At 41.3% G+C, this 23052-nt stretch overlaps 1 protein-coding gene across 1 annotated transcript in view; it reads right to left on the reverse strand.

Moving 5' to 3' along the window:
* LOC111181244 (uncharacterized) overlaps positions 1-22070 on the reverse strand; it is a 35165-nt gene extending 13095 nt beyond the window's left edge. Inside the window, exons 1-6 of the mRNA XM_089902315.1 lie at positions 21740-22070; positions 19775-19884; positions 11661-13858; positions 11330-11388; positions 8781-8907; positions 7638-7730 (exon numbers count right to left, since the gene is read on the reverse strand). Coding sequence (XP_089758441.1) covers positions 7638-7730; positions 8781-8907; positions 11330-11388; positions 11661-11709 — 328 coding nt within the window. The 5' untranslated portion in view covers positions 11710-13858; positions 19775-19884; positions 21740-22070. The remainder of the gene's footprint in view (positions 1-7637; positions 7731-8780; positions 8908-11329; positions 11389-11660; positions 13859-19774; positions 19885-21739) is intronic.
* Between the last annotated feature and the right edge of the window lie 982 nt (positions 22071-23052).

The raw sequence follows: 23052 nt of genomic DNA on the forward strand, positions 1-23052 counted from the left end.
AACACCTACTGAACACTGGCAGAAAACCTCAGGCTTCCCAAAAGGCAAGAAAATCCTCATGTACCCGGGCAGGCCAAAAGAAAAAAAGCAAAACCAGAGACAAAAGAATAGGGATGGGACCTGCACCTCTGGAAGGGAGCTGTGAAGGAGGAAAAGTTTCCACACACTAGGAAGCCCCTTCACTGGTGGAGATGGGGGGTGGGCAGGGGGGGAACCTTCGGAGCCACAGAGGAGAGCGCACCAACAGGGGTGTAGAGGGCAAAGCAGAGAGATTCCCACACAGAGGATTGGTTCCGAAAAGCACTCACCAGCCCGAGAGGCTTCTCTGCTCACCCACCGGGGCAGGTTGGGGCTGGGAACTGAGGCTCAGGCTTCAGAGGTCAGACCCCAGGGAGAGGACTGGGGTTGGCTGCGTGAACACAGCCTGAAGGGGGCTAGTGCACCACAGCTAGTTGGGAGGGGGTCCGGGAAAAACTCTGGACCTGGCTAAGAGGAAAGAAACCACTGTTTCAGGGTGTGCAAGGAGAGGAGATTCCTTCCCTGTCTGCCCACAGAAGGCAGAAAACCGCCTAAACAAGCTCCAGAGACGGGTGCGAGCCGCGGCTAACAGCTCAGACACCAAAGACGGGCATGAAATGCTAACGCTGCTACTGTAGCCACCAAGAATCCTGTGTGCAAGCACAGGTCACTATCCACAACCCCCTGGGAGCCTGTGCAGCCCGCCACTGCCAGGCTGCTGCACTGTCAATTCCAATTATAACTACCGTACCCCTCCCTCCCCACCCCTTGCCCCCGCCCTCCCCCTCCCCAGCATGAGTGAGCCAGAGCCCCCGAATCAGCTGTTGCTTTAACCGCACGCACCCTGTCTGGGCGGGAACAGATGCCTGAGGGCAACCTACACACAGAGGTGAGGCCAAAACCAAAGCTGAACCCCAGGAGCTGTGCGAACAAAGAAGAGAAAGGGAAATTTCTCTGTGCAGCCTCAGGAGCAGTGGATTAAATCCCCACAGTCAACTTGAGGTACCATGCATCTGTGGAATACCTGAATAGACAGCAAATCAACCCAAACTTGAGGCAGCAGACTTTGGGAGCAACTGTAGACTTGGGGTTTGCGGTCTGCGACTGACTTGTTTCTGATTTTTACGTTTATCTTAGTATAGTTTTTAGCACTTGTTATAATTGGTGGATTTGTTTACCGGTTTGGCTGCTCTCTCTTTTATTACTCTTTTTATTTTTTAATTTTAATAATTTTTAAAAAATTAAATATTTTATTTAATTTTCTTTCTTTTTTTCTCCCTTTTCTTCTGAGCCATGTGGCTGAGAGGGTCTTGATGTCCCGGCCGGGTGTCAGGCCTGAGCCTCTGAGGTGGGAGACCCGAGTTCAGAACACTGGACCACCAGAGACCTCCTGGCCCCACATAATATCAATCAGTGAGAGCTCTCCTAGAGATTTCCGTCTCAATGCTAAGACCCAGCTCCACCCAACGGCCAGCAAGCTCCAGTGCTGGACGCCTCATACCAAACAACTATCAAGACAGGAACACAACCCCACCCATTAGCAGAGAGGCTGCCTAAACTCATACTAAGTTCACAGACACCCCAAAACACACCAGCGGACGCAGCCCTGCCCACCAGAAAGACAAGATACAGCCCCACCCACCAGAACACAGGCACCAGTCCCCTCCACCAGGAAGCCTACACAAGCCACTGAACCAACCTTACCCACAGGGGGCAGACAGCAAAAACAACAGGAACTACGAACGTGCAGCCTATGAAAAGGAGACCCCAAACACAGAAAGTTAAGCAAAATGAGAAGACAGAGAAATATGCAGCAGATGAAGAAGCAAGGTAAAAACTCACCAGACTGAACAAATGAAGAGGAAATAGGCAGTCTACCTGAAAACGAATTCAGCATAATGATAGTAAAGATGATCCAAAATCTTGGAAATAGAATGGAGAAAATATAAGAAACGTTTAACAAGGACCTAGAAGAACTAAAGAGCAAACAAACAATGATGAACAACACAGTAAATGAAATTTAAAATTCTCTAGAAGGAATCAATAGCAAAATAACTGAGGCAGAAGAACGGATAAGGGAAATAACTACCGCACAGCAGAATAAAGAAAAAAGAATGAAAAGAATTGAGGATAGTCTCAGAGAAGTCTGAGACAACATTAAATGCACCAATATTCAAATTATAGGGGTCCCAGAAGAAGAAGAGAAAAAGAAAGGGTCTGAGAAAATATTTGAAGAGATTATAATTGAAAACTTCCCTAACATGGGAAAGGAAATAGTCAATCAAGTCCAGGAAGCGCAGAGACTCCCAAACAGGATAAATCCAAGGAGAAACATGCCAAGACACATATTAATCCAAATGCCAAAAATTAAATACAAAGAAATAATATTAAAAGTAGCAAGGGAAAAGCAACAAATAACATACAAGGGAATCCCCATAAGGTTAACAGCTGATTTCTCAGCAGAAACTCTGCAAGCCAGAAGGGAGTGGCAGGACATATTTAAAGTGATGAAAGGGAAAAACCTACAACCAAGATTACTCTACCCAGCACGGATCTCATTCAAATTCGAAGGAGAAATTAAAACCTTTACAGACAAGCAAAAATTAAGAGAATTCAACACTACCAAACCAGCTTTACAACAAATGCTAAAGGAATTTCTCTAGGCAGGAAACACAAGAGAAGGAAAAGACCTACAAAAACAAACCCAAAACAACTAAGAAAATGGTAATAGGAACATACATATCAATAATTGCCTTAGGGGCTTCCCTGGTGGCACAGTGGTTGAGAGTCCACCTGCCGATGCAGGGGACACGGGTTCATGCCCCGGTCCGGGAGGATCCCGCATGCCGCGGAGCAGCTGGGCCCATGAGCCATGGCCGCTGGGCCTGCGCGTCCGGGGCCTGTGCTCCGCAGCGGGAGAGGCCACAACAGTGAGAGGCCTGCGTACCACAAAAAAAAAAAAAAAATTGCCTTAAATGTGAATGGGTTAAATGCTCCAGCTGAAAGACTGGCTGAATGCATACAAAAACAAGACCCGTACATATGCCATCTACAAGAACCCCACTTCAGATCTAGGGACACATACAGACTGACAGTGAGGGGATGGAAGAAGATATTCCATGCAAATGGAAATCAAAAGAAAGCTGGAGTAGCAATTCTCATATCAGACAAAATAGACTTTAAAATAAAGACTATTATAAGAGACAAAGAAGGACACTACATAATGATCAAAGGATCAATCCAAGAAGAAGATATAACAATTGTAAATATTTATGCACCCAACATAGGAGCACTTCAATACAAAAGGCAAATGCTGACAGCCATAAAAGGGGAAATCGACAGTAAATAACAGTAGTGGACTTTAACACCCCGCTTTCACCAATGGACACATCAGCCAAAATGAACATAAATAAGGAAACACAAGCTTTAAATGACACATTAAACAAGATGGAGTTAACTGATATTTATAGGACATTCCATCCAAAAACAACAGAATACACTTTCTTCTCAAGTGCTGATGGAACACTCTCCAGGATAGATCATATCTTGGGTCACAAATCAAGCCTTGGTAAATTTAAGAAAACTGAAATCATATCAAGTATCTTTTCTGACCACAACGCTATGAGACTAGATATCAATTCCAGGAAAAAAACTGTAAAAAATACAAACATGTGGAGGCTAAACAATATGCTGTTAAATAACCAAGATATCACTGAAGAAATCAAAGAGGAAATCAAAAAATACCTAGAAACAAATGACAATGAAAACACGATGACCCAAAACCTATGGGATGCAGCAAAAGCAGTTCTAAGAGGGAAGTTTATAGCAATACAATCCTACCTCAAGAAACAAGAAACATCTCAAATAAACAACCTAAACTTACACCTAAAGCAATTAGAGAAAGATGAACAAAAAAACCCCAAAGTGAGCAGAAGGAAAGAAATCATAAAGATCAGATCAGAAATAAATGAAAAAGAAATGAAGGAAACAAGGGCAAAGATCAATAAACCTAAAAGCTGGTTGTTTGAGAAGATAAACAAAATTGATAAACCACTAGCCAGACTCACCAAGAAAAAAAGGGAGAAGACTCAAATCAACAGAATTAGAAATGAAAAAGAAGTAACAACTGACACCGCAGAAATACAAAGGATCATGAGAGATTACTACAAGCAACTCTATGCCAAAAAAATGGACAACCTGGAAGAAATGGACAAATTCTTAGAAAAGCACAACCTCCAAGACTGAACCAGGAAGAAATGGAAAATATAAACAGACCAATCACAAGCACTGAAAATGAAACTGTGATTAAAAATCTTCCAAAAAACAAAAGCCCAGGACCAGATGGCTGCACAGGCGAATTCTATCAAACATTTAGAGAAGATCTAACACCTATCCTTCTCAAATTCTTCTAAAGCATAGCAGAGGGAGGAACACTCCCAAACTCATTCTGCGAGGCCACCATCACCCTGATACCAAAACCAGACAAAGACGTCACAAAAAAAGAAAACTACAGACCATTATCACTGATGAACACAGATGCAAAAATCCTCAACAAAATACTAGCAAACAGAATCCAAGAGCACATTAAAAGGATCATACACCATGATCAAGTGGGGTTTATCACAGGAATACAAGGATTCTTCAATATACACAAATCAGTCAATCAGTTTGTTAATACACCATATTAACAAACAGAAGGATAAAAAACATATGATAATCTCAATAGATGCAGAAAAAGCTTCCAACAAAATTCAACAACCATTTATGATAAAAACTCTCCAGAAAGTAGGCATAGAGGGAACTTACCTCAATGTAATAAAGACCATATATGACAAACCCACAGCCAACATTGTTCTCAATGGTGAAAAACTGAAACCATTTCTTCTAACATCAGGAAGAAGACAAGGATCCCCACTCTCACTACTATTATTCAACATAGTTTTGGAAGTTTTAGCCACAGCATCAGAGAAGAAAAAAAAATAAAAGGAATCTAAATTGGAAAAGAAGTACAACTGTCACTGTTTGCAGATGACATGACACTATATATAGAGAATCCTAAAGATGCCACCAGAAAACTAGAGCTAATCAATGAATTTGGTAAAGTAGCAGGATACAAAATTAATGCACAGAAATCTTTTGCATTCCTATACACTAATGATGAAAAATCTGAAAGAGAAATTAAGGAAACACTCCCATTTACCACTGCAACAAAAAGAATAAAATACATAGGAATAAACCTACCTAAGGAGACAAAAGACCTTTATGCAGAAAACTATAAGACACTGATGAAAGAAATTAAAGATGATGCAAAGAGATGGAGAGACATACTATGTTCTTGGATTGGAAGAATCAACATTGTGAAAATGACTGTACTACCCAAAGCAATCTACAGATTCAATGCAATCCCTATCAAACTACCAATGGCACTTTTCACAGAACTAGAACAAAAAATTTCACAATTTGTATGGAAACACAAAAGACCCTGAATAGCCAAAGCAATCTTGAGAAAGAAAAATGGAGCTGGAGGAATCAGGCTCCCTGACTTCAAACTATACTACAAAGCTACAGTAATCAAGACAGCATGGTACTGGCACAAAAACAGAAATATAGATCAATGCAACAGGAAAGAAAGCCCAGGGATAAACCCACACATATATGGCCACCTTATCTTTGATAAAGGATGCAAGAATATACAATGGAGAAAAGACAGCCTCTTCAATAAGTGGTTCCGGGAAAACTGGACAGCTACATGTAAAGGAATGAAATTAGGACACTCCCTAACACCATACACAAAAATAAACTCAAAATGGATTAAAGACCTAAATGTAAGGCCAGACACTATAAAACTCTTAGAGGAAAACATAGGAAGAACACTCTTTGACATAAATCACAGCAAGATCCTTTTTGACCCACCACCTAGAGAAATGGAAATAAAAACAAAAATAAACAAATGGGACCTAATGAAACTTAAAAGCTTTTGCACAGGAAAGGAAACCATAAACAAGATGAAAAGAGAACCCCCAGAATGGGAGAAAATATTTGCAAACAAAGAAACTGACAAAGATTAATCTCCAAAATATACAAGCAGCTCATGCAGCTCAATATCAAAAAAACAAACAACTCAATCCAAAAATGGGTAGAAGATCTAAATAGACATTTCTCCAAAGAAGATATACAGATTGCCAACAAACACATGAAAGGATGCTCAATATCACTAACCATTAGAGAAATGCAAATCAAAACTACAATGAGGTACCACCTCATACCGGTCAGAATGGCTGTCATCAAAAAATCTACAAACAATAACTGCTGGAGAGGGTGTGGAGAAAAGGGAACCCTTTTGCACTGTTGGTGGGAATGTAAATTGATACAGCCACTATGGAGAACAGTATGGATGTTCCTTAAAAAACTAAAAATAGAACTACCATATGACCGAGCAATCCCATTACTGGCATATACCCTGAGAAAACCGTAATTCAAAAAGAGTCATGGGGCTTCCCTGGTGGTGCAGTGGTTAAGAATCTGCCTGCTAATGCAGGGGACACAGGTCCAGGAAGATCCCACGTGCCACAGAGCAACTAAGCCCATGCACCACAACTACAAAGCCTGCCTTCTAGAGCCCGCAAGCCACAACTACTGAACCCACGTACCACAACTACTGAAGCCTGCGCACCTAGAGCCCGTGCTCCGCAACAAGAGAAGCCACCACAATGAGAAGCCTGTGCACGTCAACGAAGAGTAGCCCCCACTCACTGCAACTAGAGAAAGCCCACACGCAGCAACAAAGACCCAACACAGCCAAAAGTAAAGAAATAAAATAAATTAAAAAAAAAGAATCATGTACCACAATGTTCATTGCAGCACTGTTTACAATAGCCATAACATGGAAGCAACCTAAGTGTCCACTGACAGATGAATGGATAAAGAAGATGTGGCACATGTATACAATGGAATACTACTCAGCCATAAAAAGAAACAAAACTGAGTTATTTGTAGTTAGGTGGATGGACCTAGAGTCTGTCATACAGAGGGAAGTAAGTCAGAAAGAGAAAAACAAATACTGTATGCTAACACATATATATGGAATCTAAAAAAAAAAAAAAGGTTCTCATTAACCTAGGGGCAGGACAGGAATAAAGACACAGACATAGAGAATGGACCTGAGGACACAGGGAGAGGGAAGGGTAAGCTGGGACAAAGTGAGAGAGCAGCATTGACATATATACACTACCAAATGTAAAACAGATAGCTAGTGGGAAGCAGCTGCATCACACAGGGAGATCAGCTCAGTGCTTTGTGACCACCTAGAGGGGTGGGATAGGGAGGGTGGGAGGGAGACACAACAGGGAGGAAATATGGGGATATATGTATACATACAGCTGATTCACTTTATTATATGGCAGAAACTAACACAACATTGTAATACAATTACACTCCAATAAAGATGTTAAAAAAAGAAAAAAAAGATATTTGCCTCCAATCAAATAAATATTTAAATATTTTTAATTAAATTATCAGCATGAAAAGTCAAATAATATATATATTTGAAGTTGCTACCCATCCCTTCATGGATTCATAGGATTATTAATGGCATTTTCTCCTGGCTGACTGGTTCTCACCTGAATAGGAGCTTCTTGGTATTTTTTTCTCCATCCACACGTCATCTTCTTGTTCAAAATGGGAAATCATTTCTGGTTTGGACAGCAGACGTCCTGCTTGAGGGGAAAGACTGGTGGATTAGGGCAATATGATGTGGACAAGGACCCTGCCATAAGTCAATCTTATCACTTGGTATTCGTGAAGGTCCTATGAAGACTGGGAAAGGTGAATAAAACCACTGCGCATCAAAATCACATTTTATATTTATATATATGTAGACACACACACACACACACACACATAAATAAAAAAACAAACAAATATTTTCTTCCCCAGAGAAAAAAAATGGTTCCAGGAGTTCCAGGAACTTCAGTGAAGAGGCCTATTTGCAATATACAACAGTAATAATTCTCAGTGGGGTGAACAGGCAGTAATGATTGTGTGTCCACCAAAGAAGCACTGCCCAAAGTGTGGTTTGAAGAGACTTATCAAAAATGCAGACTCCATCCCAAATCCACTGAATCAGTAGCCCTGGTGATAGAACCTAGGGACATAGGTTTTTCAGATAACATTTTATTTTAGAGAAAGATAGCAAGAGTGATACACAGAACAGAATGCCTGTAGAACCCTAACCCATAGTCACCAATTGTTAATATTTGGCCCATTCACTTTATTATTCTCTCTCACACAATTCTTTTTTAAACCACTTAAGAGAAAGTTACAGGCGCCATGGCTCTCTATGACTAAATTCTTTCAGTACACATTTCCTAAGAACAGGGACATTTTTTTCCATAACCACAGTACAGCCATCAAAATCAGGAAACTTAACATTGATGCAGTATTAGTATCTAGTTCACAGTTAATTTGTAAATGATGCCAATTGTCTCAAATATGTTCCGTTTAGCACTATTTTCCTAGATATTTTCTATCTAGAATAAGACACTGCATTTAGTTGTCTTATCTCTTTAGTCTCCTTTAATTTGGACAGGAACTGGCATTTCTTGCCTTCACCTCAGGTACTTCTATGCACTCTCAAATCTGATACCCACTACCATTAAGGGATCTGGAATATGTGGACCCCCAAATGCAAATCCCCTCAGGATTTACTCTATACAACTGAACCCGAGAGAAAGCAGATGAGTTCAGGAAGATGCTGTTCTCACCCAAGGAGATGAGATTCCCATAGTTCTCCAACATCACTTCTCTGTACAGGTGCCTCTGAGAGGGATCCAGATGCTCCCACTCCTCCTGGGTAAAGTCCACAGCCACATCCTGGAACGTCACCAGCTCCTAAAACAACAAACAAAGTCACCCTCACACATACCCATTCCCACAGAGGAATGCAGCTGACAAGCACCAGTGACATCCATAAGTGGTCCTGAGAGTTTCCAGGGTCCTGAGTTAGACTAACTTAGGCACACATCCATGCACTTGATTGTGTTATATCATGTAGAAGATTGAAAAGATGCATGAGGTACATTTTTTTTTAACGCTTCAGCCCTTAAAGTCTCTTCGGGTGAGAAGACTCAAACTTCAACCACAGTACACCAAAAGCTACACAATTTCAGAGGTAACATCCACACAACATTCTATGAATCAGAATCAGCTTGAGATTTACTTGAGGAAGGGTCCAGAGAAGGAGTCCAAGGTGGGTTGGGGCCATGAGGGCAGGTACCATGGAGAAAGCCAGGTACCAGCCTTGTGGGATGGTTAAAATGTGAATAGAGGGAAGGGAGGTGGGGAATTCCAGTTGGCAAGAAAAGTGAGTGGATAGTTGTGTGGGAAGGAACAAGACATAGATCAACAATAAGGACTCTTTGGTTAATAAGAAATGCTATATAGGAAACATCCCTCTGATAATTATATATTAACAATGTTTATTATGGGCCCCAAATCCCCACTCACACATTCACAATAGAAAGGATATATGAACTCTGGCAGAGTCACATGAAGGACTAATATTCAGTACCAATTCCCAAACTGTGGTTCAGGGACTCATGAGGTTCCCCAAGACCCTGTCAGGGGGGTCTGTAAAGTCAATATTATTTTCATAATAATTCTCAAGGCTTATACACTCTCATTCTCTTACAACAATAGAGAGGCTACATGTCGTGTGATCTTGCAACTGAGAAAATGTTGAAGCAGATGTGAGATTCCAGCTGTTTTCTATTAGGCCAGACATTAAAGAGATTAGCAAAAATACAAAACATTTCCATTCTTCTTTTTTATGTTTTTTTTGTTTTGGAAAATTAAGTATTTTTCATAAAATGTGACATTAACTGTAATGGATTAATTTTTGAATGGATTAATAAATATTTTAAATTTTTGTTAGCTTGAACCACCAATCTGGTAATATTGATAACACACATAATAAAAGCCATTTTTTAAAGTGTAAAGGGGTCCTGAAACAAAAAGTTTTAGAAACTACTGCTATACTGAAATGAAAGTGAACAAACTACATATACATGAAACAATATACATCAATCTCACAACATAATATTGAAAAAACACCAGCACAAAAGAGTACTGTATGTACTCTTGATTCTATTTAAAAAGTTCAAAATCAGACTAAACTAATCTACAGTACTAGAAGTCAGAATAGTGGCTACCACTGTGGGGAAGACGGGGTTCTCTACTAGGAGGGGTTTGTTCAGAGCTGAAGAGATAGGAGAAGGCACAGAACAGCTATAGATTAATTTAGCCTGTTCTAGAACTTCATATAAATGGAATTGATACCAACTGGGGTTCTTCCCCAATCAATAGAAATTGACTAGAGGCCAGATAAGAAATTCAGGCTAGGCTTTATTGGGGTCCCTGATGCAGCAAGGGGGAGCAAAAACAAACAAGTTTCCCTTGCTCCCAGAGGCGGGGAAAGCGAGCTGCTTCCTTATATGGGGTGAGGGTAAGGGTGTGTCCAGGGGTCGGGCCAGAGGGGTGGCTTAGGTGTTTTGCCCAACCCTTTGGTGGTGCTGAGTGCAGGGCGCATGTGCAGTACCCAGCTTTTGCTCCCAGCTCTTCAGAAGTGGCAGCTGAGTTTTTTTGGTCTTTTTGTATCTTTTGTCCAGAATTTGCCCCAACTGCACATGCATGCAGTTATTTTTAGTCCCTTATAGTTCTTTGTATTTTGTTGCTCAAGGAGACGTTTGCCCAGGTGCAAGCACTGCAGCAAAAGGTCGAGGGCCCAGCCTGTCTCAGTCACATAGTATGTACTCTTGTGTCTGGCTTACTTTTTCTCAGCATAATGCTTTTGAGATTCATTCATGTTGTTATATGTATCAGCAGTTGTTTCCTTTTTTTTTTTTAATGAGTAGTTCTTAATTATATGGATTAACACATTTTATCCATTTATCAGTTGATCGACATTTGGGTTGTTTTTAGTTCAGGGCTATTATAAACAAAGCTGCTAATAGTCACATACAGATTTTTGTGTGGACATCTATTTTCATTTCTTCTGGGTAAATACAGTGGGATTTCTGGGTCAATGGTAAGTGTGTGCTTAATTATATAAGAAACTCTAAAACTGTTTTCCAAAGTATATTGCACCATTTTGTCACTCCTACCAGCAATGCTCAGACTTTGTTGAGAAACTGGAGTAACATATGTCTAGCCCAGGGCCAGCACAATATACATGTTATATTGCTCTCCTTCCCCAATCCCCAAAATGAGGTATGTGGGTGATATTTTGAGGGAGAGAAGGTGGACTCTAATTTACCTGTAATTTGGGCATTTCCTCCTCTTCCTGAAGAAGGGCAGAAACCTCAGAAGGCAGTGCTGGGTAAGAAGAAAGAAGCAGTGAAAAATGAACTTGGCTCACTGAAGCAGACCAGTATCTTAGTTACCAAGAAGGGAGAAGGGGCACATTGTATTCAGCTGGTAACAATGGTCCTTGTTTACCATTACCTGACTTTTCTAGGCCCTCCCCTAGAAAGCCTTTTCCTCTCTTTCTACTTTTACAGATGGCCCTTCGACCCACTTTCTCCCTCCCTCCTTGCAAAAACCTACTGAATACCTGCTGTGTGCCTTGGTAATGATTTAACTCTCACCTTTCTCCTTACTCTTTGAGGTCACTCCAGCTTCTACATGGTCCCACATCTTGCCCTCCCTGTTAGGAGGGGAATCCCCTCAGTCCCAGCAGCTCTGCTGAGGGAATCTCTCTTCAGCCTCTCCAAACTCCACCTGGAACATCCAGAGGGAGTTTCAGGAGATGTTGTCTCCACGAAAGATGGAACTCCTGCATGTGGGGGACCTCCTGCAGCCTTCATGCTCAGGTAGCTGTTTTGTTCCTGTAGGCAGGAGAGGAGATGTCCCAGCAGCCCGGACTTCAGGCTGGGTCCTGGACTTCTCTATTTAAGTGAGAGCACAGTTAATAAACTAAAGCACAGTTAAGGTGATAAGCGTTTACTAAGCATCCACTGTGTACAAGGCATAACCCTACTTCCTAGGGGTACCCAGCTCTGACTTTCTCAGGACTGTAGCTTCACAGGTTGATCAAGTCACAGGGCAGCAAATTCTGCCTCCTCTGTGAAGATTTCCTGGAAACCTCCCACTTTGGGGATACAAACCCACAATTCTCAAAAGGTGAACTGGTGAAATACTTGAATTTCTCTTTTTAGCTATCAGATCAGTATATGTTTTAAAATCTGAAAATCTTATCACTAGTGAGGCTGTAGGAAAATGATCAGTCTCATATGCTGTTAGAACATAAATAGGTACAGTCTTCTGGGGGGGAGCAATTTGATTGTATCCTTCAAATTGAGGGGGCAGGGAGGGTCAGGAAGCAGGGGTTACAAAAGTGAACCAGGAAACTTTGGGGGGTGATAAGATACATTGATTATCTTGATTGAGATGATGGTTTCATGAGTGTATAAAAATGTCAAAATTGAATATATTCATATATATTCATGAATATATATATATGAATATAAAATTGAACAATTTATGTGCGGTTTATCATGTGTCAATTAATCCTCAATACAAAAACTTCAGTTCACTAAAAAAAAGTTTTTTAATGTACAGAACACCTTTGGTCCCACACTTCCAATTCTAAATGTCAGACTTGCACAAGAGCATGAAGATATGAGTGCAGAGATATTTATTGTAGTTACATTTGTAATACTGAAGAACTTTCAGTTATCTGAAAGTACACCCACACTGGACCACACAATACTGAATGTCTGCTAAAGAATGAGGCAGCTCTGTATATACTGACAAAGAAAGGCAACTTTAGTGTAACTTTACAGAGAAAGCAGCCAAACTGTGTTAAGGTTTACTTTTGTAAATTTTTTTTTAAGTATGAGTATTTTACATAGATGTAAATGATTCTCAATGCATTGGATGGGAAATTGGACACAGGATAATTCCAGGTTCAACTCTATATCCAATTGTACTCTTCTATTTACAACAAGCAATATGTTTAACAAGCAAAATATTAAGCTATTTTCTTTTTAAACAAATATAAACTACGGAATAAGAAGTGACATAACAAAATGTTAAGGTGACAGCTGGATGAATTTCAGAGATATTACGCTGGGGGAAGGGAGTACAAACTGTATTTATGCAGTTATAGAACAGGCAAAACTAATCAGAAATAGTGGTTGCCTATGGGGGAAACTGGGAGGGAGCACAAAGGGAACTTTATAAGGTGACATACATATTCTGTATATTTACTTGGGTGGTGATTTCATTGCTGTGTATATATATGTAAAAATTCACCAAGATGTACTTAAGATTTGTGCAATGTATTGCATGTAATTTACATCTCACTTTTTAAAGTTTTTGCAAAAATTTAATAAGTTATGGTGATTCTAAAAAACTCTAATTAGCAAAGTCATGCAATAACACCCAGTTTTTTGGGTTTTTTTTTTTGTTTTTTGTGGTACACGGGCCTCTCACTGTTGTGGCCTCTCCCGTTGCGGAGCACAGGCTCCGGACGCGCAGGCTCAGCGGCCATGGCTCACGGGCCCAGCCACTCCGCGGCACGTGGGATCTTCCAGGACCGGGGCACGAACCCGTGTCCCCTGCATCGGCAGGCAGACTCTCAACCACTGCGCCACCAGGGAAGCCCAACACCCAGTTTTTAAAACTTCTTTAAAGAGAAGATAACATTATAGATTACCTTAGAAAGAGGTCCATGTTACAATGTGTGGAGAAAAAAATGCAAGCTGCAGATTATTAATATTTTCATCTTAGAAACTATATGCACAGTACCATGTGGGTTTAGGAGCAGATGCAAAAAACATTTCTGGAAAGAGAGAACAAGTTGTTTACAATGGTTACCTTTGGATAAATGGGGGACCTTTCACGTTCCACTTTCTACTTTTTTATTGAAAACTGGTGGAATTATGAGTTTCTTTTTCTGTCTTTTCTAGACTTTCCAAAAATTCTCCAATTACCTTGTGTTCGTTAACATTTACAATAAAAGCCTTTAAAAATTAAATACTCTGAAAAATGCCAAAGGTCCCTGAACAGTCCACTTCTTGATTTATACGCTAGACTGTATTTCTACTGCTACCTTAAAGGGTGTCATAATTTTTGCACATTTCCTTTGCACTTTTAACTCAGTAAAAAAAAATCTAGATCTAAAATCTACAACACAGAGAGAGTGGTAAATTAAGAGCTTACTAAATGTTCATGTATTTTACAAACAGCATATTCTTGACACAGATAAAAGTTCGTGCATGTGTTATATACATGTATTTTCCCGCAAGTTCTGAAACATCTATTTTTCTATAAGATTCTTAATTTAAAACCATTTCATGTTGCTCCAAATACATGTGGAACTTTAAATCACTTATTAAAATCTAAGAACAATGGGTAATGTTCTTGTCCCTTAGAGAGTTTTTTAGATTCTTCTTAAAGATCCTGCATGCTCTTTCTTAGGTTCAAAGTAATGTGTTTGATACTCTTGCTGCTTTTGTGAATCTGTCCCCCTTCATTTAATTTCCTAACCAGTTACGGTTATTATAAAAAACACTCTTCGTTTTTGTAAATTTGTGATCTAAAACTATCGCTTTCCTAAACTCCTTTCTGTTCAAATAGCTTTTCTTTTCCAAGAATTTTTATTTTTTATTTATTTATTTGTTTGTTTATTTATTTATTTATTGTGGTACACGGGCCTCTCACTGCTGTGGCCTCTCCCGTTGCGGAGCACAGGCTCCGGACGCGCAGGCTCAGCGGCCATGGCTCACGGGTCCAGCCGCTCCGCAGCATGTGGGATCTTCCCAAACCGGGACACGAACCCGTGTCCCCTGCATCGGCAGGCGGACTCTCAACCACTGCGCCACCAGGGAAGCCCTATTTTTATTTTTGAAGAAGTATTACAATGCGCATATGTTTATATGTGTAAAAATACATATAGTGACAAAAGTCTCCCTCTTCCCATCTCTCCTCCCTGGAGACAACCTCTGTTAAACTTAAAAAAAAAAAAAAAAAAAGACTATTTTCTGGAGCAGTTTTAGGTTCACAACAAAATTGAGGGGAAGGTACAGAGATTTCCCATAAAACCCCTGCCCCACAACCTTCCCCAGATTGCACAGCCTCTCACATTATCAACACCCCCCCACCAGAATGGTACATTTGGTACAACTGATGAACCTACACTGACACATTATAATCACCCAAAGTCCTTAGTTTAAATTAGGGTTCACTCTTGTTCAGTCGATGGATCTGGACACATTTATATTGACAGGTGTTCACTATTATACTTTTTTTTTTTTTAATGCTGGGCTTTTTAAAACTTATTTATTTTTTATTTTATTTATTTATTTTGTTGTGTTGGGTCTTCATTTCTGTGCGAGGGCTTTCTCTAGTTGTGGCAAGCAGGGGCCACTCTTCATTGCAGTGAGCGGGCCTCTCACTATCGCGGCCTCTCTTGTTGTGGAGCACAGGCTCCAGACGCGCAGGCACAGTAGTTGTGGCTTACGGGCCTAGTTGCTCCGCGGCATGTGGGATCTTCCCAGACCAGGGCTCGAACCCGTGTCCCCTGCATTAGCAGGCAAATTCTCAACCCCTGCACCACCAGGGAAGCCCTATTATACTTTTATACAGAGTATTTTCCCTGCTCTAAAAATCCTCTGCCTATTCATCTCTCCCTCTCCCAGCCACCCCTAGCAACCACTGATCTTTTTACTGTCTCCATAGTTTTGCCATTTCCGGAATGTTATATGGTTGGAATCATACAACATGTAACCTTTTCAAACTGGCTTCTTTCAGCTTAGTAATATGCATTTAAGTTTAAACAATAAGCATTTCTGTTAAAAGTTAAACACTTTTTATGCATCCGTCCTTAAATATGCATACGTTCAAGAAAAAGTCACATATCCTTTTTTTCTCTTCTTCATACAAACAATAGCATACTATGCACATTGGTTTGCAATTTTTTCCCCTAACTATAGAGTTGTATTTTAAAATTAACTTTGAGGTATACTTTATACACAGTAAAATGCTCCCATTTTCAGGGTACAGTTTGATGAGTTTTGACAAACATCTATATTGTGTAACTACCACCACAATCACGATTTCCTAAATATATTCAGAAGGACATTCCATATTAGTACTTAAAAGGCTTCTTCCTCCTTCATTATGGTTGCATAGTATTCTATCAACAAAATGCACCATCATTTTCAAACAGCTTTTTAAAAACCTCATTTGAAAGTAATTTCAGCTTATAGAAAAGTCACAAGAATAATATAAAGAACTCCCATATACCCTACACCCAGATTCACCTTTTTGTTAAAACATTTTGCCACATTTGCTTTACCATTCTCACTCTCTCTCTGTACAAATACACACACATAATTTTTTTCTGAACCATTTAAGAGTAGGAGATGTACATCATGCCCCTTTGCCCCATAATCTTTCAGTGTATATTTCCTAAGAATAAGGCTATTCTCTTACATAACCACAGTGCAAATATCAAATTCAGGAAATGTCACAGATTACATAAAAAAGCATTGCATCAATCAAAAATATTCCATTTCTAGTTATCCTAATGATGTCCTTTATAAAATATTCTAACCTGATAGAAGACTCAGTTCAGGATCAAGTTCTGCAATTTACTGTCATGTATCTTTAGTGTGCTTTAATCTAGACAGTTCCTCTGCTTTTCTTTGTCTTTTATAACACTAAAATTTAGAAGAATACAGGCCAGTTTTACAGAATGTGCAAAGAGTTTTTCAATGGGTAATTTTTAAAGGAAAACAATTACTTATTACTATATACTTTCTGCAAGTTGTTAGAAAGTACTTCTTCGTTTAGAAACAAAAGGATACATCAATGGCTTCCTATAAATCCAACCTAAAGGTAGAGATTGTCAGACTAGATTAAAAAAAACAAACATGATTCAACTAGTTGCTGTCTACAGAAGACACCCTTTAGATTCAAAGATTTCAAAGATACAAACTGATTGTAAGTTAAAAGGTGAAAAAAGATATACATAGCATGCAATCAGCAATCACAGCAAGCTAGAGTGGCTATACTAATATCTGACAAAACACACTTTAAACAAAAAATGTTACTAGAGATAAAGAGGAACATTTTATAATGATAAAAGGGTCAATCCATCAGGAAGATATAATGTTTATAAACATGTAGTGCATCTAGTAACAGAGCACTACAATACATGAAACAAAAGCTGACAGAATGAAGAGAGAAACAGATAATTCAACAGTAACAGTCGGAGACTTTGATATTCCAACTTCAATAATAAATAGAATGACTAAATAGAAGATCAACAAGGACATAGAAGACTTGAAAAAACTATAAACCAACTAGACCTAACAGACATGTATAGAACATTCCAGCTAACAACAACAGAATATATATATTTTTCAATAATAATGGAACTTTCAAGCACATGGAACATTCTCCAGGATAGAACGTATGCTAGGTCATAAAACAAATCTTAACAAATTTAAAATTACAGAAATAATACAAAGTTTATGTTCTCTGAATACAACGGAATGAAATTAGAAGTCAATAACAGGAAAAAATTTAGGAAAATCACAAATATGTGTAAATTAAACAACATACTCCCAAATAACCAAAGGGTCAAAGAAGAAACCAGGTTCCAGGAACTGCTCTCTTTCCTAACCATTTCAGCCTGTGGTGGTAAGGGCTCCATTACGTTGCTAATCCAGGGATGCTGAAACCATCCCACAATGGTCTCTGAAAAACTTATAAATAGTCCCTTCATGAAAGTTTCTTTGATCATTCCTTATGAGTGTGTTATCTGTTTCTTTCTGGGATTCTGGCACACTTCCTGATCCCCCATTTCCACACATAACCCCCAGTATCTGGTAACCCTGCTATTTCCTATCTCAGAAAATCATACCACCATGCATGTAGTTGCAAAACTCAGAAATCTATAGTTGACACCTCCCTCAATTAAATACCTAATCTCATTGATTTGATTCCCCCCATACTCTTTTTTTTTTTAAATATTTATTTATTTAGGCTGCACAGGGTCTTAGTTGCAGCATGGGGGATCTTTAGCTGTGGCATGTGAACTCCTTGTTGTGGCATGCGGACTCTTAGTTGTGGCATGCGAGATCCAGTTCCCTGAGCAAGGATGGAACCCGGGCCCCCTGAATTGGAAGCATGGAGTCTTAACCACTGAACCACCAGGGAAGTTCTCCCCCACTGCCATCCCACCATTAACTCTTGATTTTTTTTTTTTTTTTTTTTTTTTTTTTTTTGCGGTACGCGGGCCTCTCACTGTTGTGGCCTCTCCTGTTGTGGAGCACAGGCTCCGGACGCGCAAGCTCAGCGGCCATGGCTCACGGGCCCAGCCGCTCCGCGGCATGTGGGATCTTCCCGGACTGGGGCACGAACCCGTGTCCCCTGCATCGGCAGGCGGACTCTCAACCACTGCGCTACCAGGGAAGCCCTTGAATATTTTTGTTTCATTCCACCTTCACTGTGATCACCCTGATCCAGGACACAATCAGCTCTTATCTGGACCACTGTGGCCATCTTCTATATAAGATTCTATTCCCTCCCTGTCCCATTTTGATATGCCTTCCACATGATAGTGACATCCAGCTTAAGAGATCTGTTCCCTTCCTCTCCAATCCTCAAATAGAAAAGTTACAGTGGAGAAACCTGGCAGACTCAACATTAATTAAGTGATCAAAGTTTGTAACATAATGAAACAAATCAATATTCTGTGCCAACTGATATGACAAATTGAGGACACATCAATTCTGTGTTACTCCTGCCAGAAGTGTGTAATCTTAATCTAATCATGAAGAACCAAAAGACAAATCCAATTTGAGGAACATTTAAAATAACAAGCCTGTACTTTTCAAAAATGTCAAGATCAATAAAGACAGAAATGTTAAGAAAGTATTCCAGATTAAAGAAGACCAAAGACATGTAAGGGCAGGGGATGTGGGGCATAAAGAAACTTATTAGGACAACTGGCAAATGTTTATTATTATAAATTGGAGATTAGACAATAGTACTGTATCAATGTTAAATTCCCTGAATTATACTATGGCTATTTAAGGGACTGTCTTTGTTTTTAGGAGATGCATGCTGAAATAATTAGGGGTAAAAGACGATGTCTGCAACTTACTCTCAAATGATTCAGAAAATGACAAATACACATACGGAGATGGAATGATAAAGTAACTGGCAAAAAGTTGACAATTGATGAATGTGAATGAGGGGTATACAGGTGTAATTTGTACTATTCCTGCAATTCTTGTTAATTTAATACCACTTAAATTTTAAAATCCATTGCAGTAAGGAAAACAAACAAACAAACCACCTCAACAAGGCCTACAAGCCCTCAAGAAAAGACAATACTTCCCAATGTACACAGTGCACACCAGGGCATGTGGAAGAGAGGGTGAACCATTTGTGGACTAAATTAATGGAAAGTAGGGGCAAAGGTTAAGGTGTGCCAAGAGCTCTGATACTGATGGGGTCAAAGGGGGAGGTAAATTGAGGAGAGAGAGTGGGCTTTCCTCTGGAGTTTCCCAAAGCTGTGCCACGTTTCATGTTTGTCTCAGAGCCTTGGTGGGCACTTCGAGGCAGTGAACAAACATGTCATCTAACTGGGGACAGGGATTACTGCATGAAAGAGGTTAAAAATCATTCACTGAGGGCCTTGCTGCCAGGAATCCTGGGGCCATTTTCTCCTCTTTTCACAGACCTCTCAGGGCCAGCAGATTCCAAAGAGGGCAGAATGGGGAGCCAGGAGCAATGAGGACTGAGTCACATGCCAGAAATCTTCATACTCAGTCTCTGCAGATCCACCCTTACCTAAAGGAAAATAAAAGAGCCATGAGCCAACCTTGACCTGAAAGACCAAGGAAAACGTAGAGCATGTTCATCCCGCAACCTCTGCACTCAGAGAGGCTTTGCAGAGTTACAGCCAGGCCTGTGACTTACAATCACCTGTGATACCAAATTCACAACTGGGACACCTCCACCTTTAAAACCTGGAACTATAACTTCCAAAGAGACAACAAAGGAAATACAACTCCCCTACAGCCCTCACTGGCCAACAGTGTGGAGAATTCTCTTTTGCAGATAACTGTGGAGGTGATTATAGGTGTGATATTCCTGGCTTTGCTACCCCAGAGGCAAGTACCCAGGGGAAGGTCATTTAACTCCACAGCACCTGGGAAGCTTAGAGAAGCTGCTGACCACTTTAAGCTCTGGGGTTTCTCAGATGCAAAGTGGCAGCAGGCCTTTGGCAATTCATAGAGGGCCTGGCTGGGGGAAGAGCCCACCCTGGTGGCTAGCACAATCTGTCCATCCCTCTGATAACACACCCCTTGGCTCACTTATAGAAAAAGCCCTCTGAGTCAGAGGTGAAGGTGGCCTCACAGGAGCATCTACAACAAAAGGGGGGATCCAAGACTCTGGCCCTCCTCCTCAAAGTCCAAGTCACCTCCAAACTAAGGGATGTCAGAACATATTGTCACCATAAAGACCAAGACTCATGACCCTCACTATATCCCAAACCCAGGGGCACCCACTTCCTAATTCCTCCCCACATCTCCCAAACCCAGGCATGCACAGATCTAGCTGCTCAAACACCTCAGAACATACAGCCCCAATACGCTCCCCCAGTGGACTAAGAATGCCGCCTGCCATATCAGTAAACAAAGGATGTTGTGGCCAGCAAGCCAGTACCCACTGCAGCCACCCACAACTGTGAACCCTGAAGGGATTCACGATGGAGAAAAGCAGGATACTGGCCCTAGATAGCTAAGGTGCATATCAAAGGAACGATTTCAATGAGCCCAGACTCTCGCATCTTCCCATACATAGAAAAGCGCTAAATTCATTAACTTGAGATGTCTGGTTTTTTCCTAATTAACAGTAATCTTGTGATGTTCCGACTGCCTGGTTTTTGTTGCAAGCCTCCCCCCCTTACCTCTTCAGAGTAGTCCCTCAGAGCAGCGGTCCCCAACCTTTTAGGCACCAGGGACCACTTCCGTGCAAGACAATTTTTCCACGGGGTGGTGGGGGGGTACGGACATGGTTCGGGAGGTAATGCGAGTGATGGGGAGCGATGGGGAGCGGCATACAAAGCTTCTCTTCCTCGCCGGCTGTTCACCTCCTGCTGTGCGGCCTGGTTCCTAACAGGCTGCGGACCTGTACCCGGTGGTGGCCGGGGTGTTGGGGACCCCTGCCTTAGAGATAAGAGACTGGGTCCTGGGCTTAAGTCCTCAGAAAGCTCACCAAATAAAACATAATTCTCAACTTTTAGGCTGTGCTTTTTTTTTTCAGTCGACACCCCCAAATCCCTGGACCCTGCCTCACTGTCCTGTCCCCACCAACCTGGGGTTGCAATGCACCAGCGGAGCCTTCCAAACCAAAATGCCCGTCATGGGCTCTCCCCTAAATCCAAGGACCCCTGCCTCCAACCCCCCACCCAAGGATGCCGGGAGGCCCACCAACAAGGGGACACGCCATCCCCTTGTTGGTAGTAGATGGGGGTAAATGGTAGTCGCAGCCATCTACCCCCACGTCAATAAAACCAAGAAGCCCCTGCGTCGCCCCTCGGACCCCGCGACTCCCGGACCTTCGGTTTTCACGTTCCCCCTTCGCAGGGCCCGGGGACCCCTGGCTATTCCTGCTGTCCTCAGCCAGCGAGGGGACTCACCTCTCTAGGCCTGGAGGTATTGGGCATGGAGGTCGCCACGGGTCCTTCACCAGCCGCTGTTCCACGGAACCAGCGCGACCTAACCGCGCCGGGTACCCAGAAGGCCCAGCCGGTGGTGCCCGTGCGCAGGCAGAAGACGCGGCCAGGCGGCGGGACTACATCTCCCAGAAGACCTTGCGCAGGTTGGGGCGCTCTCCAAGGCCCTCCCCAAGGTGCGATGGGGGCGTGGCGAGGCCGTCACAGGTGAACTCGAAGTCTCACGTGGGATCATCCACCTTGCTAGGACTGGACATGCAAAACCACACGGGTGCCTCCACCCACCGTCTATAACCAGGAATGAATGAATGAATGAATGAATAAATAAATAAATAAATAAATAGACAAACAGTAATTTCTGTATTTAGACATAGTTATATTTAAACTAATATCCTTTCACATAAATATTTGTATTTTCTTAACCTACTTTTTAAATCAGATGTATATTGAACATTAAGGGGTTTTCCACAATATTCTGTAAATTCTACATGCCACTTATGTAATTAATGTTTCTCTTTATCTTTAGGTTGTTTCAAATGACTGGTATTACAGGCCACGGTCACTTGTGTTTGGCAGAGACTCAAAGGCAGGCAGAGGAGTGGCAAAACTTTATAGTGAAAAAAGGGAAGGCTTCAGGTATATTCTGAATGGAGGTTATTGGCATAGAGAAGCTGGAGGTGGGCCAACTACAAGCAGTGCAACTTATGTGATTGGTTTGGGGGTGATGGTTTGGCTTTCTCTGGTTGGTTCTGAGTTGGAAGCAGAGGCAAAAAATAGGGAAGCTGGTATTGACCAAGTTCTGACTGTTCTGCCAAAGTTGTAGTTTGGTTTTCTGGTTGGAAACCAGCTGTTTACTGCAGAGTTTGTGGGTCAGAGTTCTGTTGTCGTATACGATCTGGTATTGTGTTTGTATATTCAGTCTCTCAAGTTTAGTGGTTTCAAACAACAGCAACCATTTATTATCTTTCATGGTTTCTCTGGGTCAGGAATTCAGAAACAGCCTATCTGGACAGCTCTGGCTCAGATTTTTCATGATAGCTGAACGTGGAACAGTGTGAAGTTCCAGGAGCAACTGGGAGCTGGCTGGACATCTCTTGTTTCATGTAATCTCAGGGTTTCTCCAGGTGGTATTTCTGTGTAGGCTAGTTTAAGCTTCTTAATAGCATGGTAGCCTCAGACATCTTACATTGCATCTCAAGGTTCTCAAGGCAAGAGTCCCAAGAAAGATCCAGATGGAAGTTGTAACACCTTTTATGTCTAGCCTCAGAATCACATAA

The sequence above is a fragment of the Delphinapterus leucas genome, chromosome 20 (genome assembly GCF_059928025.1).
Source record: "Delphinapterus leucas isolate spDelLeu-1000000601 "Yukka" chromosome 20, BTC_Dleu_Yukka2, whole genome shotgun sequence".
NCBI lineage: Eukaryota > Metazoa > Chordata > Mammalia > Artiodactyla > Monodontidae > Delphinapterus > Delphinapterus leucas.